Raw genomic sequence first — 16027 nt, 5'->3', positions numbered from 1 at the left:
GGTCAGGAGTCGTAGACGACTGTAAATATTGACCAGGCGTAGGTCTGAGGGAGCCACTCTCCACACAGGTTTTATATGTACAAATAAAAAGCTTGTATTTACAGTTAAAACTATCTACATCAAATGGTGGTTTATGTGGTTGTCCTCAGGGCCGCCGCTGCATGGAGGCTGGCCTTGAAGTCGTCCAGAGTGGATGAGTTGGTCACCGTTGTTGGTAGCTGGTTCCAATTCTGGATAGTGCGAGGAAAGAAGGATTGTCGGTACACTTCTGTTTTGGTGTAGATCTGCCTCAATCTGTTTGCCCCTCTGGTTCTGGTGTCACTTTTGTTGATGATGCTGTTGGCTTCTGGTATGGAAATCATACCATTGATGGCCTTGTACATGATCAATAGGCGATGGTCCTTACGTCGATCTTGTAATGATTCCCATTTCAGAAGCTGAATCATGTTGGTGACACATCCAGGAGTTTTGTCTCTGTAGTTATTACAGACATAGCGGGCTCCCCTTCTTTGCACTTTGTCTAGTCGGTTTATGTCTTCCACTTTGTATGGGTCCCACACAGCGGACGCATACTCCAATGATGGTCGAACCATGGATCTGTAGGTTGTTTCTCGGACTGTTTTGTTACAGTCCCTGAAGTTGCGGCGCAAGAATCCTAGAGTTCTTGATGCTTTGGCTGCTGTTATCTCTGCGTGCTTTTTCCAAGTTAAGTCTTCGCCAAGAGTAACACCAAGATATTTGCTGCTGTCCACAACTTCGAGTTGGTGTCCATGTAGGTGGTACTGTGTCTCCAAGATGTTTTTTCGGTTGGTGCCTATTCTTATGACTGTGCATTTAGCAGGGTGAAAGCTCATCTGCCATACATGTTCCCATTGCTCTAGGGCAGTCAGGTCTTGTTGAAGATTAATTGCATCTGCTTGATTCCTGATGTGCTTATATAACAAGCTGTCATCGGCAAAAAGGCAAACTGCAGAAGATGATACTGTGTCAGGCAGGTCGTTAATGTATACCAGGAACAAGAGGGGACCTAGGACAGTGCCTTGAGGAACTCCAGACAGAACATCTAGCTTCTCTGAGGTAGAGCCTTCTACTATCACTCTTTGAGTTCGAGATGACAAAAATGATGAAATCCATTTTAGGGTGTTACCTCTAATCCCATAAAAACTTAGCTTGTACAAAAGGCGTTGGTGTGGCACTTTGTCGAAAGCCTTGGCAAAATCCAGTAGTATTATGTCCACCTGATCTCTCCCTGTTTTCAGTTTTTCTGCTATTCCTTGGATGGTTGAAATCAACTGTGATTCGCATGATCTTTTGGAGCGGAATCCATGTTGGCAATCTGTCAGAATCTTGAAATTATCTAGATGTCTCATGATGGTTGAATGAACGACATGTTCAAGAACTTTGCTGACAACTGATGTAAGGGACACTGGTCTGTAATTTGATGGAACGTTGCGCTCTCCTTTCTTAAAAAGCGGTGTAATAAGAGCTTCTCTCCAGTCTAATGGAACAGTCCCTGAGTTGATGGAATACTGGAATAGTAGAGTGAGTGCTGGTGAGATCTCAGCTGCGCATGTTTTCAGAAACCGGGTTGGTATTTGGTCTGGACCAGACGCTTTGTATGGATTATCATTAAGTCCTTTCAATAGCTTGATGATGCCAATTTCATTGATCCGGATGTCATTCATGCTTTCATATGGGCTTGGGCCTTTATCATGCATAGTGGTTAAGTCCTCTTTTGTGTACACAGATTGAAATTGGTGGTTCAGGATTTCAGCTTTGGAATGACTGTCGCTGTGTAAAAAACCATCTTTATTCAAAAGAGGTGATATTCCAGCTGGTTCTTGCTTCTTACTTTTTACATAGGACCAAAAGCGTTTTGGGTTGGTTTTAATGTTATCGTTAACTGTTGTTTTTATAAACTCACGCTGTGCTGTTCTCATTAATCTTTGCGTTTCTGCTTTTAGTTTTTTATAACGTGCCAAATCCTTCAAATTTTTGGTGGTGTTTGCTCTCCTGTAAGCTCTTGCTTTCCTTCTACTTAAGCGGCGAGTCTGGGTGTTAACCCATGGATGTGTGTGTTTTGATGATGACATCTTGGATGGAATATGAGTGTCAATGAGTGATATTACTCCTTTTTTAAATGCTTGCCACATCTGGTCTAGATATTAGCATTAGTTTCCCTCCCCTTGCTTATATTCCCCTGTCTAAACACGTTCTTTGTTCTGTAAAGTGACTGTTTCTACTATAATAACAGATTGACAATGCCACAACAAGCACCAGTTTTAGAATTTCCGATTGGATTTGAAAGCATTATGAACGTAGATCCGACGTACGATCTTCCATGTCCAAAATGCCTGCCGAATAGCCTTGAAGCATTTGAGATTGAGTTGGTGAAATGGCTAGATCTTGAAAGCCACGCGTGCAAACCAGTTATTATGGCAGTACTCGAAAACGATCCGTCTTATACCGATTATGAACATTTCTATAGGAGCTCGATAGTATCTGTATATCATCCGTTTCTTCATATAGATGATGATACTGTAAGAATGAGCCTGTCCTGTTACAGAATCGTGCAGACTAAATTAATTGCTCTTCTTACTACAATTGACAAGGTTGTAGAAGAGGCTCCCGAAGATGGACCATATTCTGAAGCTGGGAAACGATTACAGAATTTATTTATGGAAGAAGATGAATTTCAGCCTTTGTAAGTTTTATTGCAAAACAAGTTTTAATTGAAGAATTAAATTTCCTCTAAGATAACTAACAACATCTGTATCAACTTGCATGTAATTCTGATTTACATTGTGAATTTGTCACATGCATCAGTTTTGAGGACCTGACTCCCCTAAATCTTCTGAGTGCATCCTTTGTTTTCACATACATTATTCTCTAGTCCAAATAATTAGAACATCTTATTTAACATGTTTAAAAGGCATTTTTGTCAATTTTTTTCTGTGACGCTTCCCTATGACAATGTATGAAGACATCACAGAAATAAAAAGGCAGTGCCGGGCTATTTAGCTGGCACCGGCAAAATAGCAATTTTGTTATTTTCCAAGCTTTGATTAAAATATCTTAAATTAATTTCTATAGAAATGGCTATTTGACCGGCACCAGAAATAGTTAGTGAATTTGTTGGTGGTCCTGGAAAAATAGAAAAATGTTATTTTGCTCAGGCATTAGGTAAGCTGAAGCAAAGTTAAAATATATTTTGTTTACACAAATAACATGAATATTAAACTGACTTTTATTTTCAAAAGCAAGTTAGGTTTTTATTTTTGAAGCTATGTTATACCGTATAGCGGGTTATTTTCGCGGGTGTAAAATTTCACGATTTTCATTGAACAAGGTATACGAAATATTTTGGCGGTTATTATTTTGGCGGTTATTATTTTGGCGGATTAAAAACTTGTATTCATACCTTTGTATGTCATGTATGTACACCTTTAATTTGGCGGAACTTATTTTGGCGATTTTGTTCTATCCGCGAAAATAAGCGAAAATTTGCATCCCGCGAAAATAACCCGCTATACGGTATATTATAATATTTTATAAAAATGCATGTATGATGCAATGAGACTGTTAAGGACTGGTTTTAGAAATAATTACAAATGTTAAGATATGAATTCATTATACTGTGACTGATACATGTTAATGCTTTTAAACGATTATATGTGTTTCAAACGATGTAATTAGCTGTTTACTTATTTAACTACTGGTACATCAGTATTTATTTGATTCTGTTATGATGACACTGATAGTGCACATTTTCATATTACTTTTGAAAAATAAATATTAAATTTCACTATTCACAAAGAACATATAAATTAACAAATTCACTATATAGCTGGTGCTGGCAAATTATTCATTTCTATCAGTCAGGGGACTTACTGAAATAAGTGATTTTTAAATCACTTATTTGAGTAGCAAATTCAAGGTTTTGTCACAAATTGAGATTTTGTAGTTTTTTTTCAAAATTTTAAACACGTAGGTTTAAATAACATCTTTTAATTACTAAAATTAAAAAATTTGAACTTTTTGCTTCTTTTAAATAGCAAGGTTTATGCCTTTGATGCTATCATTTACCTGAAAATTCTATTTTAGTTGAAAAAATGCTATAATAATGGCTTCACATAATGAACTGATACTTTCATAAAAGATTTTTCACAGCTGTGGGAGTATTTTTCCTGTGAAGTTCAAGGTTTCATCTTTCGGATTATGTAATAAAATTCTACTGTTCGCCATAAAAATTCCACTGTTCGGGGGGGGGGGGGGGGGGGGGGGGGGGGGGGGGGGGGGAATTAGTGGGGGTTATTAAAAGAATGATACTTAAAGAAGTGATTTTTGGTAAGGAAATTAAGGTCTGATACTTAAACAAGTGATTTTTATGTCATTATCCTAGATTCAGTACAAGGTCATCACCTGAAATGACCTGGTCATCCTAGACAACACAGATGTTGGTTCTGATAAGTTTAGAAACATAATTAGTCCCTGGATCATTAGTATTCTATATTTAAAGCTATAATAAGATTAAATCACTTCTTCTAGTGATTAATTTGTACTACTTAAATAGGTGATTATTAAAGAAAGACAACTCTAACTTCCAACCTTTATGGAAATAATGTTACTTGAATCAGTGATTAAGAAAATCACTTGTTTAAGTAAGTCCCCTGACTGTCTATAGAAATAGGCTATCTTGATGTTTTAAATAAGGATATTTTAATCAGAGCCGGAAAAATAGCCACAGCCAAAAAAAGCCTTTCAAGATATCATCATAATTTGGTTTATTATATATAATTATTCTTTAGATAATATATAAAAAAATCTATACCTTAATCAAATTTGCCCTCTTTTCTGTGTATGAGCAACCATGTATTTTATGTATGTCTTTGAGAGACAAGTTATTTTTGCTTTTTCTATTTTTGCAATATATCCTTAATAAAAATAGAATATTTAACAAAAAGGGCACTAGCTACGAGAAATAGAAGAAAATCTATGAGATATAGAAAAAATCTAAACTATGTTTTTGTTTTGTTCAATCATTCATATACATGTAATTGAAATACTAGTGAAATAATCATTCACTTTTATCAGCCAGTATAGTTCAATTTTGTCAAAATAAGATAAGAAACATTGATGATGAATTTTTCACTTGCAAGTGAATAATCCGACCTCATGAAATCCATATTCATATGAATTTCAATTCAATCCGTTAACGTTAGCTAGAGATGAATTAAGCATGCACTGTCTGTGTTCAGTTAATCAAAGGGAGAAAATGGCAACTGTGGAAGTGAAACAATGGTAAATCACTTGATTGACAGGTTCGATCCACAAAAAAATCATTCCTATACAGGTAAAAACGATGATTAACATATATTTTGATCTATAATATGAAATTAAACAGACCTAGAAAAATCAAATTGTTCGAGTTAAGATATCTATTAATATCTATGTTTATGTTTTTATCGCTTATATGGCCATCAGTGATCAACTAGATTGTTAGCTAGATAGCATCTAGACTTAAACCTTAACAGGAAACGAAGCTACATTTTATGGAGCCCTTTCCCTGTAAGTTCTTTGTCTTAGACTTTTTATAATTTGGATAAATGTTTTACATTACCGTTTTAAATCAAATATGAGAATTTGAGTCAAATCAGTGAGCATAAATTTAACAGCTAGTGCCCCTTTAAAGAAATAAGTCTTCATTGTTCCTGCTAGGCTGTTTTTTTTTTCTCAGAAAATGTTCGTTTTATTGTTTAGTTGTGTAAACTTCCTTTTAATTAACACAAAAAAATCCTCTGTGTACATGCTGGTGAAACCTTTCAATTAGGAAAAAACCCATACAAAATATATCCTTCTAAGGTCTACTTTGCCAGAGAATTTTGAAACCTAGTTAATTCATGTAATTAACCCCTTCATATAGTGCCCCTTTAAAAAAAATAAGTCTTCAGTGTTCCTGCTATCAAATTAGTATTCTTTTTCCTTATTCATGTATGCTCTGTATGCCCCTTGTGGGCCCTTAATTGAAAATAAAATATGTTCTGTTCTGTTCTGTTCTGTAATTAATAATTTCTAAATTAAAAAAATATTTACAAATGTACATGTGATACATGTACAGGATGTATATTTATAGTTTATAATTGATATTTCAGGATTTTGTCTCCAGATATAAGGGAATTCCTTGGTCTCAATAGATAGGTAAGGATTAAAATATACTTTGAGTGTTATCAGTTTCTTGCATTTCATTGGTGACATTGTACTTGAATGAAAACAATTTATCAGCCTGTAAAACATTTTTGCATGACAACTTCAAATTTTAGTTTACCTTTAGCCTAAAGGTTGATGAATGTTGTTTGCTAAATGTTCAGTGCAATCTATGTCCAAGCTTTGCTTACAAGGATTTGATATCACTCTATCCCACTTCCGCCTTTAGAGACTTTATAGTTCTCTGGTTTTGTCCAAATAATCCACACCATCATAATTTTAATGGCTCAAAGTCTGAACCTTGTAAGCAAAGCGTGGACACATGATCTGAATTTTGATCATAGTGTGTCCAAAGAATTTTATTCTGGTTCAGGATGTAAACATAAGAGAACTTATAACATATTTTTGGTCGATTCAATTTAAGAATCGCAAGTTATTATAATTCTTTCAACTGAAATCCCATTATTCAATTTTTATACATACATTTCTTGAGTCAGAGAGAATGACTTCACATTTGCAGAGGCTGATACATAGGTTTAGTTCGGTGGACCCTTTTTGTGAGAATTTTGTTGATTATATTGGGAATCACTGAGGCATAACTGGAGCAGACCACTTGCACCAGTAGTACTTGTGGTTTAAGACCTGTTGGTGACCTTATGCTGTTGTTTTTAGCTCACCTGGCCTAAAAGGCCATGTGAGCTTTTCTCATCACTTGGCGTCTGTCGTCGTTAACAATTTTTCAAACATCTTCTCCTCTGAAACTACTGAATGGATTTGAATGAAACTGAGCATGATTGTTCCTTAGGTTATCCTGCACAAAGTGTGTGCTTCGATTTTTGATCCGTCAAAAAACATGGCCGCCGTTACTTAAAATAGAACATAGGGGTCAAAAGCAGTTTTTGGCTTATATCTCAAAAACGAAAGCATTTAGAGCAAATCTGACAGGAATAAAATGTTCATAAGGTCAATATTTATCAGATTCAGATGAATCAAACAACCCATTGTTGGGTTGTTGCCACTTAATTGGTAATTTTAAGGAAATTTTGCAGTTTTTGGTCATTATCTTGAATATTATTATAGATAAAGATAAACTGTAAACAGCAAAGTAAGATCTACAAATAAGTTTATACATGTTATATGACCAAAATTGTCAATTGACCCTTTAAGGGGTTATTGTCCTTTAATGACCATTTTTCACAATTTGTTCATCATATTTGCTAACTTTAAAAAATCTTCTCCTCTAAAACTACTCAACCAAATTCAACCAAACTTCAACTGAATGATCAGTAGGGTGTATAAAATAAAGTTTGTGCTTTATTTTTTATTTCGTCAAAAACATGGCCGTCATGGCTAAAAATAGAACACAGGGTAAAATGCAGTTTTGGCTTATATCTCAAAAACTCCAGCATTTAGAGCAAATAAGACAAGAAGTTAAAGTATTTATTAGGTCAAGGTCTACCTGTCCTGAAATTTTCAGCCAAATTGGGTAACTGGTTTTTCAGGTATAATGCCCCTGAATTGATGATTTTAACGAAATTTTGCAGTTTTTGATTATTATCTTGAATATTATTTTAGATACAGATAAACTGTTATAGCAAAAATGTTAAGCAAAGTAGGATCTACTAATAAGTCAATTTGACCAAAATTGTCAATTGACCCTTTAAGGAGTTATTGCCCTTTAAAATTTTTTTCACAATTTGTTCATCATGTTGACTTACTTTAAAAAATCTTCTCCTTTGAAACTGCTTTATCAATTTCAGCCAAACTTAGGCTAAATGAGTTTCAGAGTATCTAGTATAAATTTTACATTTCATTTCCTTGTATGTCAAGCTCCTATGGCTAAAATAGAACATAGTAGAAAATGATATTTTTTTTGCTTTTGAAGAAAATAGGACGATTCAAAGAACATTTAAATAAATTGAAAAGCCAAAATAATCATTGATGAGAGATTTAACCCAAAAAATTAAGGTAAGCGATTCAGGCTCTTGAGTGCCTCTTATTTTCTATGGTCGGGTTGTTGTCTCTTTGATACATTCCCCATTTCCCTTCTCAATTTTATAATACCAACATACACAGGATTAGGTATTGCACAACAGAAATTTATACAATTAATGTATAGCATCACAGGAATAACTGGCATAAACCTAAATAATTACATTAGATGTATGTTTCATTATATTAAGTTATTCTGATTAGCTAACTGTACATCACATATTATTCCTTAAGCAATTGCATTTCACAATTAAACTTATCATATATGACGAGGTCCCACAATAAAGTACACAGGTGGAATAAATAAAAAAATGATAAAATTCGTGTTTTCATAATCCTAGCTAAAAAAATGTAATTATAAGTATTGAATGCTTCTTTTTGTAACTTAATCATTGTTGATAGGGTTGTAAAAGCGTTGACTGTGTACACATTTTTAATGAAATGAAATTACAAAAAGAAGCATTCAATTCTTAATTAAGGGGGCTCGCGGGTCTAAATATTTTTTTAAAATTTTATATAGGATTTCTCTATATTTTCTATAAATGAACTTTATCTTATACTAAATAGAAAAATGAAATAAAAAAATGGGGTCACCGTTCATTTACGCTCACAAACTGCCTTCGAAAGAATAAAATTGAAAATTAATATTTTTGTTAATGTCCTTTTTTTCTGTTGAACTAATAGGAGAAAAAGCGGTAATATCAAATAAAAAAAGAACTAAATTACAGAAATCGCTTAAATTTTACAATTATTTAGTTTATGTACAGCTTATTCAAAAACAACAAGAGAAAATATAGGTCACTGATGAGTTATAAATGATATTTCAATTTTAATGCAAAAAAATGGCATTTTTGCACCAAAGGGAGATAATTTGGAGCTTTTTCAATGATATGTACATTTTAAAAGTCACCTGGGGCCAACACAAATTGATTTTTTGGAATGATTTTTGTACCATATGATAAAGTAACAACTACTAAAGGTAATAAATAAAATTTGTAATGAAAAAATAATGCCAGTTTAATTTTTTTCGTAAAATCTTATACCCGCGAGCCTCCTTAAATTAATATTCAAATTATTCTAATCACCATGATCACATGAATTACTAGTAATCCCAAAAATGTAATTTATATATTATCTGAGTAATTCACATAAATCCATTCATGCGAATAACGCGAATAAATCTTATCACAGGAATAACTCACGCAAGTCTTACTACACAAATATTCACTCATATAAATCTAATAACATAAATAACTGAAGCCCCCGTCACACTGTCCCGTTTGAAGCGCTGCGTTTTACTACGTTTTAAAAGCGTAGCAAAACGCGAAAATTCAACAACAATTGTAGCAAAAATTGAAGTAAAGTAGAAACCTAGTCAATATGTATCAAAGCCTAGGGGAACGTAACAAAACGTGCTTATTACGTATCGAAACATACCAATGCGTGGTGGAAACGTGGGTCTACACGTACTTGTATGTAGCAAAAAGTGTAGAGAGCAATCGGCCTAGCCAAGATCAGATGTGCATTTCATAGTGGGTCTATGTTATAGGCTTGTAAAGACAAGAAGATAACCTTTGAATAAGTAACAAATCTTTGAACTGATAAAGAGAATGTAGGGTTACACAATGAATATCAAATATCATGTATAGGTGTTACCGTTTTAAAATAAAACACTAAAATACACGCTGAAAATGGGCAAAATTTCACGTTATATTGTTTCATTTAAAATTTCGCTGTTTTTATCAATTGATAGTTTTAAGTGAACTTAATTTGAACTACATTATTGGTTCACTGTTATAGACAATTTATTCATCTTTCTTTTACTGGTTGTTGCAACAAAAAATCTCCAGTGGTTACAAAGTTATGATAAAAAGTTGGACACTATGTGCTTGTTATGAAATTTTGTACTTTTGTTTTTAGCTTACTCATTGTAGTGATAAAAGAGAAAAATAAATCAAATTTATGCTATTATGTATTAAGTTTTCTCTTCTAGTATATACATTATCAAAAACTACCTCATATATCAATATTGCAGTACCCTAGCTGGAGATATATGCCATCAAAGTTGGATACACAAATAAAGTGAAAAAATGTCTTGTCCGTAGACATGCATTCCCTAGTAAATTGGAAGTATAATAACATTAATGTTGCATTGCTAAGTTCCTGTTCTTTTGTAGATATGAAAACACTACTAACATTTTTTTCTACCATCTATTAATAGAGGAAAAATTTCAAAAATATGTCAGAATGTCTTGTCTGTAGACACATGTCTTGTCCGTAGACATGTCTTTTTATCAATATTGCTTGGCTTTATGGGTCTAAATTAGTCCTATGTGTTGTTTAAACATAGAAATATCTTATTTTTGATAAATAAATGGTAATTTAAGTGTACTCAATTTTTGTAAAATTACTTCACAGGAGTGGATTTTAAAAAGTGGCAGATTATTATTCATAAAAAGCATACCTTATCTTACTTCAATATTGTTGATTCCAATTGCTGCATACCTTAAAAGATTAACTAAATCAAATGAAGAAAAAGTAATTCTCTCTCTCTAACTTTATCTATTGCGTTTCAGTATTAACAGCAGACGGGGAATTGTCTACGGACAAGACACTTGTACATAACAAGTATTAAATTCAATTATTTGAACTTAAATATTATTTATAGGTGATGAAAGTTATCTATTCAAATTAAAACTCAGTATTTTCAACATAAATATAGTCACAATTAGTTCTAACAGATTTTTTTTTCAACTGAAATTGTCTTGTCCGTAGACATTACCACAATATATTTGTATCCAATTTCCTTGAGTTCAGCCTAATTTGAAAGGTAACATGCATGTTATTTTTTCAAGAGAACACATTTAACTATATCTAAATTGAGTTTTAGTAATAGTTTGATTGTTTTAAACATTCAGATATATGGATTTCAGTAAAAAGAATGTGTCTTCATTTTGGCTTAATCAATAAATTATTGAGATATATAAAGAATTATGGGTACAATTTTATATTTTCCAAAATTTAAAAACACAGATTAAAATTTAATTGGTAACTTTTAATCTTAACTTTAACAATCATCTTTGAAAGCATTTAATTGAATATCAATAAAATGTCTTGTCCGTAGACATTATCAAAATGTGTTTGTTTTCATTTTTCTGAAAGTTAAGCATCATTTGATAGATAAACCTGATAAAATGTGTGTTTTTTTTTAAAAAGAACACTTTCAGCTATATCAAAATTAGGTTTTAATAAAACATTTCATTAATTATGAATACAATGTCTTGTCCGTAGACAAAACATATGAATTGTATTGCTAAGTTTGATTGCTTATTGTAAGAATATGAATCAAGTTATTTTAATGTTCTGTACACCAAAAGAAAGGATTTTTTTGGAAGTTTTGTTATTTTATAGATAAGTTTAGATACAGTTTTATCAGATAAGATTAATAATCAAAGAAAGCTACTGTTGTTTGAAATAACTGTGAGTTAAACATGTTCTTGTCATTTTTTTTTCAATTAAAATGTTTGATATTCAATAATTCTAAACATATTTTGTTGTCTTTGTCATTGACCAAAAATCTGACACTGGTGACCATGTCTTAAAATCAACCATTAAAGAAAATTATACAGTTTTTAAAAACCATTTCTTTGATAAAAATATCAAATATTTCTTCCAAAAACTGCATGAAAATATATAAATGCTTCCAGTGTTAGCCTAACGATAGCAATTTTTCATAATTTAAACCATTTTTGAACCAAAATATCAAAAGAGTTTTTCCCTGAGGTGATACTCATTTTTGACTTCATGTGAAACACAAAATGCACATCTGATCTTGGCTAGGCCGATAGCACAAACCTAGTAAACCCTAGCTTCCAATTAACAGGACATGTTCATTCAAAATGTGGTTTGTACGTTGCATTTTAAAACGGAATAAAACATGACAGTGTTACGTACTGGGGCTTAAGAAAATGCTACGTTGCTAGGCTTTGATACTAGGCTTCTACTTTGTTTCAATTTTTGCTACTTTTGTTGTTGAATTTTCAAAACATACGGTACAGGTCCCGTATTGAAGAATGGATCACTACGTTTCGATACTCTTCGTTACGTATATATTCCTGTTTCGCTACGCGTTCAAAACATAGAAAAACGTTGCTCTTGAAAAGTGACTGTGTGACTTGGGCTTTAAGATCATGCAAATAAATTGATTCATTTGAAATAAACCAAAAAATTCAAAACAGTAAAACTTGTTATAATGCTTATATATTTCCATTTTAGGATGAAGAAAATTAAAGACAGCTACATTGTATATAGATACCATGATTACAGCTGGGAGACAGATGTTTATGGATGTCGGTGAAAAGATGTTTACACATGCTTAGACGAAACAGTAGAAATATGTAGATAAAAGAAGTGATGTAGGCAAATGTGACTGGATCGTTAGGAGAAAATCAGGAAACAAAGAAAAAGAATGAAATCTTGATGAAATTTTAAACCATTTATTAATAGAAGTAGGAACATTTTTTTGTATTCTAATATAGATTTGGAACTATTGTCCATTTGACTTCTATATATTTGCAGAAATAAATTCTTAAAAATTCATTTTTATGAATTGATATTTTTTTCCTTGATGTATGTTAATATATGGTATATACGAACTCTGACTATTAATTTCATAATTTTTGGTCAATATTTAAAAAAGTTTCCCATTAGGTCTCTATGTTAATTTTATTTTTTGAAGTGTTGATTACCTGATGGAGTAAGTATAAGTAGTGTAACGGCCTTCTAAACAAAACAAAAACAACATACATGTGCTTTTAATGTTTGTTTATTTGTACCATGTGACTTTGCATATTAGATATTAAGATGACCTCTACTGACCATCAACTAAACTTAGATTTCATGTCATGTGATTGTAATAGTTGTTCTATCTAAGATAAGAAACTGCAATTTCCATTTTCTTTTTAATAAAAACATTAGATATACTAGTATAAACTAGTGAAATAGTACTTTATAGGGAAAGGATATGAAAATGAATATTGTTTTTTTATGTTTACCTTCATATGTTATGTAAGTGGACATTAAGTAATGACAGAATTTACCAACTATAAAAACATTTTTTTTTATTTCCTAAATTGTTTGCTTCCAAGATGTGCATTTTGCACATTAATAAATAACTGAATGTTTATTCACTGAAATCTGTTTTTTAACTATTCAGAGCAATTTTTTATTGTTATACAAAAAGCATAAAAAGTTTGTGTATAGTAAGTTAACTTATATAATGATATAAAATCAATAATCAAAACCACAAAGTGATGATCATTTTCATTGGTGTCCTTTAATATTCAAATTGGTATAGTCACATGATACAAATAAACAAACAATAAAAGCACATGTATGTTGTTTTTGTTTTGTTTAGAATGCCGTTACACTACTTATACTTACTCCATCAGGTAATCAACACTTCAAAAAATAAAATTAACATAGAGACCTAATGGGAAACTTTTTTAATTATTGACCAAAAATTATGAAATTAATAGTCAGAGTTCGTATATACCATATAATAATATACATCAAGGAAAAAATTGTTAATTCATAAAAATGAATTTTTAAGAATTTTTTTCTGCAAATATATAGAAGTCAAATGGACAATAGTTAAAGGTCACAGTAGACTCACTTGTAGACTTGGAAAAGCAGTTGTAGACTTACAGAAATGTCGAAGAACCTAGATAATTAATTGATTCATTTCTTTTTGATTATATATCAAGTAAAACATTAAATAGTTTGTCCTCTGAAAATTATGTGTGCTTTACCATTCTTCTTAAGGGGGTCTCATTGGGGGGTTCCAATCCTGGATCCCGCTTACTGTTTTGTCAGATTCCTGTATCCCGCTTACACTATGTTAGTAAGCAATTCTAATAATTTTGTCATTTCCCGGGTCCTGCAAGACCTCGTTTCCCAATTTCACAACACAATAATTTGACTTTCACGTGTCACGCTTACAAAAAATCGACAATCCCTCGTCACACTTAGACCCCATTGAGACCCACTCTTAAGTGCTACATGTAGTCTACCTAAGAATCACACAGTGGTGAAATATGGCAAACAAAAACCCACTTAGGTTGACATTAATTTATGTTCAAAATGTATAATGATGCAAAAATATACCACTCGTTTTCTTGTCCTGTTCTGGTAATTGGAGATAAAATTTGGTTACAATGCACTAGAAATTAACAATTAAGGGGAGCTAACTCTGTAATTTGCTATCATTCTAATCAAAGTTTATCTAAAGATTTCTCAAGTTACCAGACACCCAGACACTAAAGACCTTCCATTTCCTCAGGATGAGTATTACTTCAAAATAGGATGGCTAGGTAGGTGGTTTTTTTAAGCCATGTTTTGTTGTGATTTTTTTCAAAATTGCCTGATTGTTACAAAGACCGGCACTGCTAACAGTAAGTATAATGTTGTAACATGTCAATGGTTGGGATTTTATTACAATGATAACTATATTTTTATTTAAATATCATGGTGTAATTTATGCATGCACACATTTGTAATTTTATAAACTTCATGGTAAGTATATAAACCAATTTGTAATTTTGTAAACTTCATGGTAAATATATAAACACATTTGTGATTTATAAACTCCATGTTGTATATATATACACATTTGTAATTTTTAAAACTTCATGGTAAATATATAAACACATTTGTATTTTTTTAAATTCCATGGTAAACATAATATAAACACATTTGTATTTTTTTAAACTTCATGATAAATATATAAACACATTTGTGATTTATAAACTTCATGGTAAATATTATTAAATGAACATATTTGTAATTTTTTAAACTTCTGTTCATGGTAAATATATAAACACATTTGTAATTTTATAAACCTATAATACACAGTGATATAGAATCGAATGAGGGAGAACATCTTGATTAAATTGTTTATGTAATGACTGTTAACAAATGTACATATACTTCATCACTATCCTCATGTAGTATGGTATCTGTTTTACATTATCAGAGACATATAATAATATGTCTCTGACATTATGAAGTATTTTAATTTGAGACTGTTTGAAATATTTTAAATGGTAAACCAGTTGTGTTCAGATACATTAATGTATTGAAGTGTTGGATCCTCAAAACTTTATTTTATTTTTGTTCAATATGCAATGTTTACGTTTACCATGAGCTTGTCTTTTGTGTATTTACATGTAACAGTGTTTCATTGAACAAATGATTTACGTAATATTGATTTTTAACAAATAAAGAACTGGAAAGTTTTTTTTATTATTCATATCCATTGATTCAATGTTTGTTCCAAATCTTGCCATCCACATAATGTGTTCATTGTTTTTAACAAATACAGATTTTACTACCTCATTTTTATGCTTTTTTATTCTAATTTTTATACGACCGCAAATTTCGAAAAAAATTTCGTCGTATATTGCTATCACGTTGGCGTCGTCGTCGTCGTCGTTGTTGTCGTCCGAATACTTTTAGTTTTCGCACTCTAACTTTAGTAAAAGTGAATAGAAATCTATGAAATTTTAACACAAGGTTAATGACCAGAAAAGGAAGGTTGGTATTGATTTTGGGAGTTTTGGTCCCAACATTTTAGGAATTAGGGGCCAAAAAGGGTCCAATTAAGCATTTTCTTGGTTTTCGCACTATAACTTTAGTTTAAGTTAATAGAAATCTATGAAATTTTGACACAAGGTTTATGGCCACAAAAGAAAGGTTGGGATTGATTTTGGGAGTTTTGGTTTCAACAGTTTAGGAATTAGGGGCCAAAAAAAGGGCACAAATAAGCATTATT

The 16027-nt window shown here is 31.7% G+C and overlaps 1 protein-coding gene across 2 annotated transcripts; it reads left to right on the top strand.

Moving 5' to 3' along the window:
• The first annotated feature begins 2168 nt into the window (after positions 1-2168).
• On the top strand, positions 2169-12739 carry LOC134682917 (uncharacterized). Of its 2 annotated transcripts, XM_063541836.1 has the most exons (3): positions 2169-2704; positions 6153-6198; positions 12472-12739. In XM_063541836.1, the coding sequence occupies exons 1-2, from the start codon at positions 2262-2264 to the stop codon at positions 6196-6198; spliced, it is 489 nt and encodes a 162-aa protein (XP_063397906.1). In that variant the 5' UTR covers positions 2169-2261; the 3' UTR covers positions 12472-12739. The 2 variants fall into 2 exon arrangements, with proteins under 2 accessions (XP_063397906.1, XP_063397904.1); XM_063541834.1 differs by lacking the exon at positions 6153-6198.
• The last annotated feature ends 3288 nt before the right edge of the window (positions 12740-16027 follow it).

The sequence above is a fragment of the Mytilus trossulus genome, chromosome 9 (genome assembly GCF_036588685.1).
Source record: "Mytilus trossulus isolate FHL-02 chromosome 9, PNRI_Mtr1.1.1.hap1, whole genome shotgun sequence".
NCBI classification, from domain to species: domain Eukaryota; kingdom Metazoa; phylum Mollusca; class Bivalvia; order Mytilida; family Mytilidae; genus Mytilus; species Mytilus trossulus.
The sequence above is the reverse complement of the archived record's forward strand: the minus strand, read 5'-3'. Positions and strand labels throughout refer to the sequence as shown.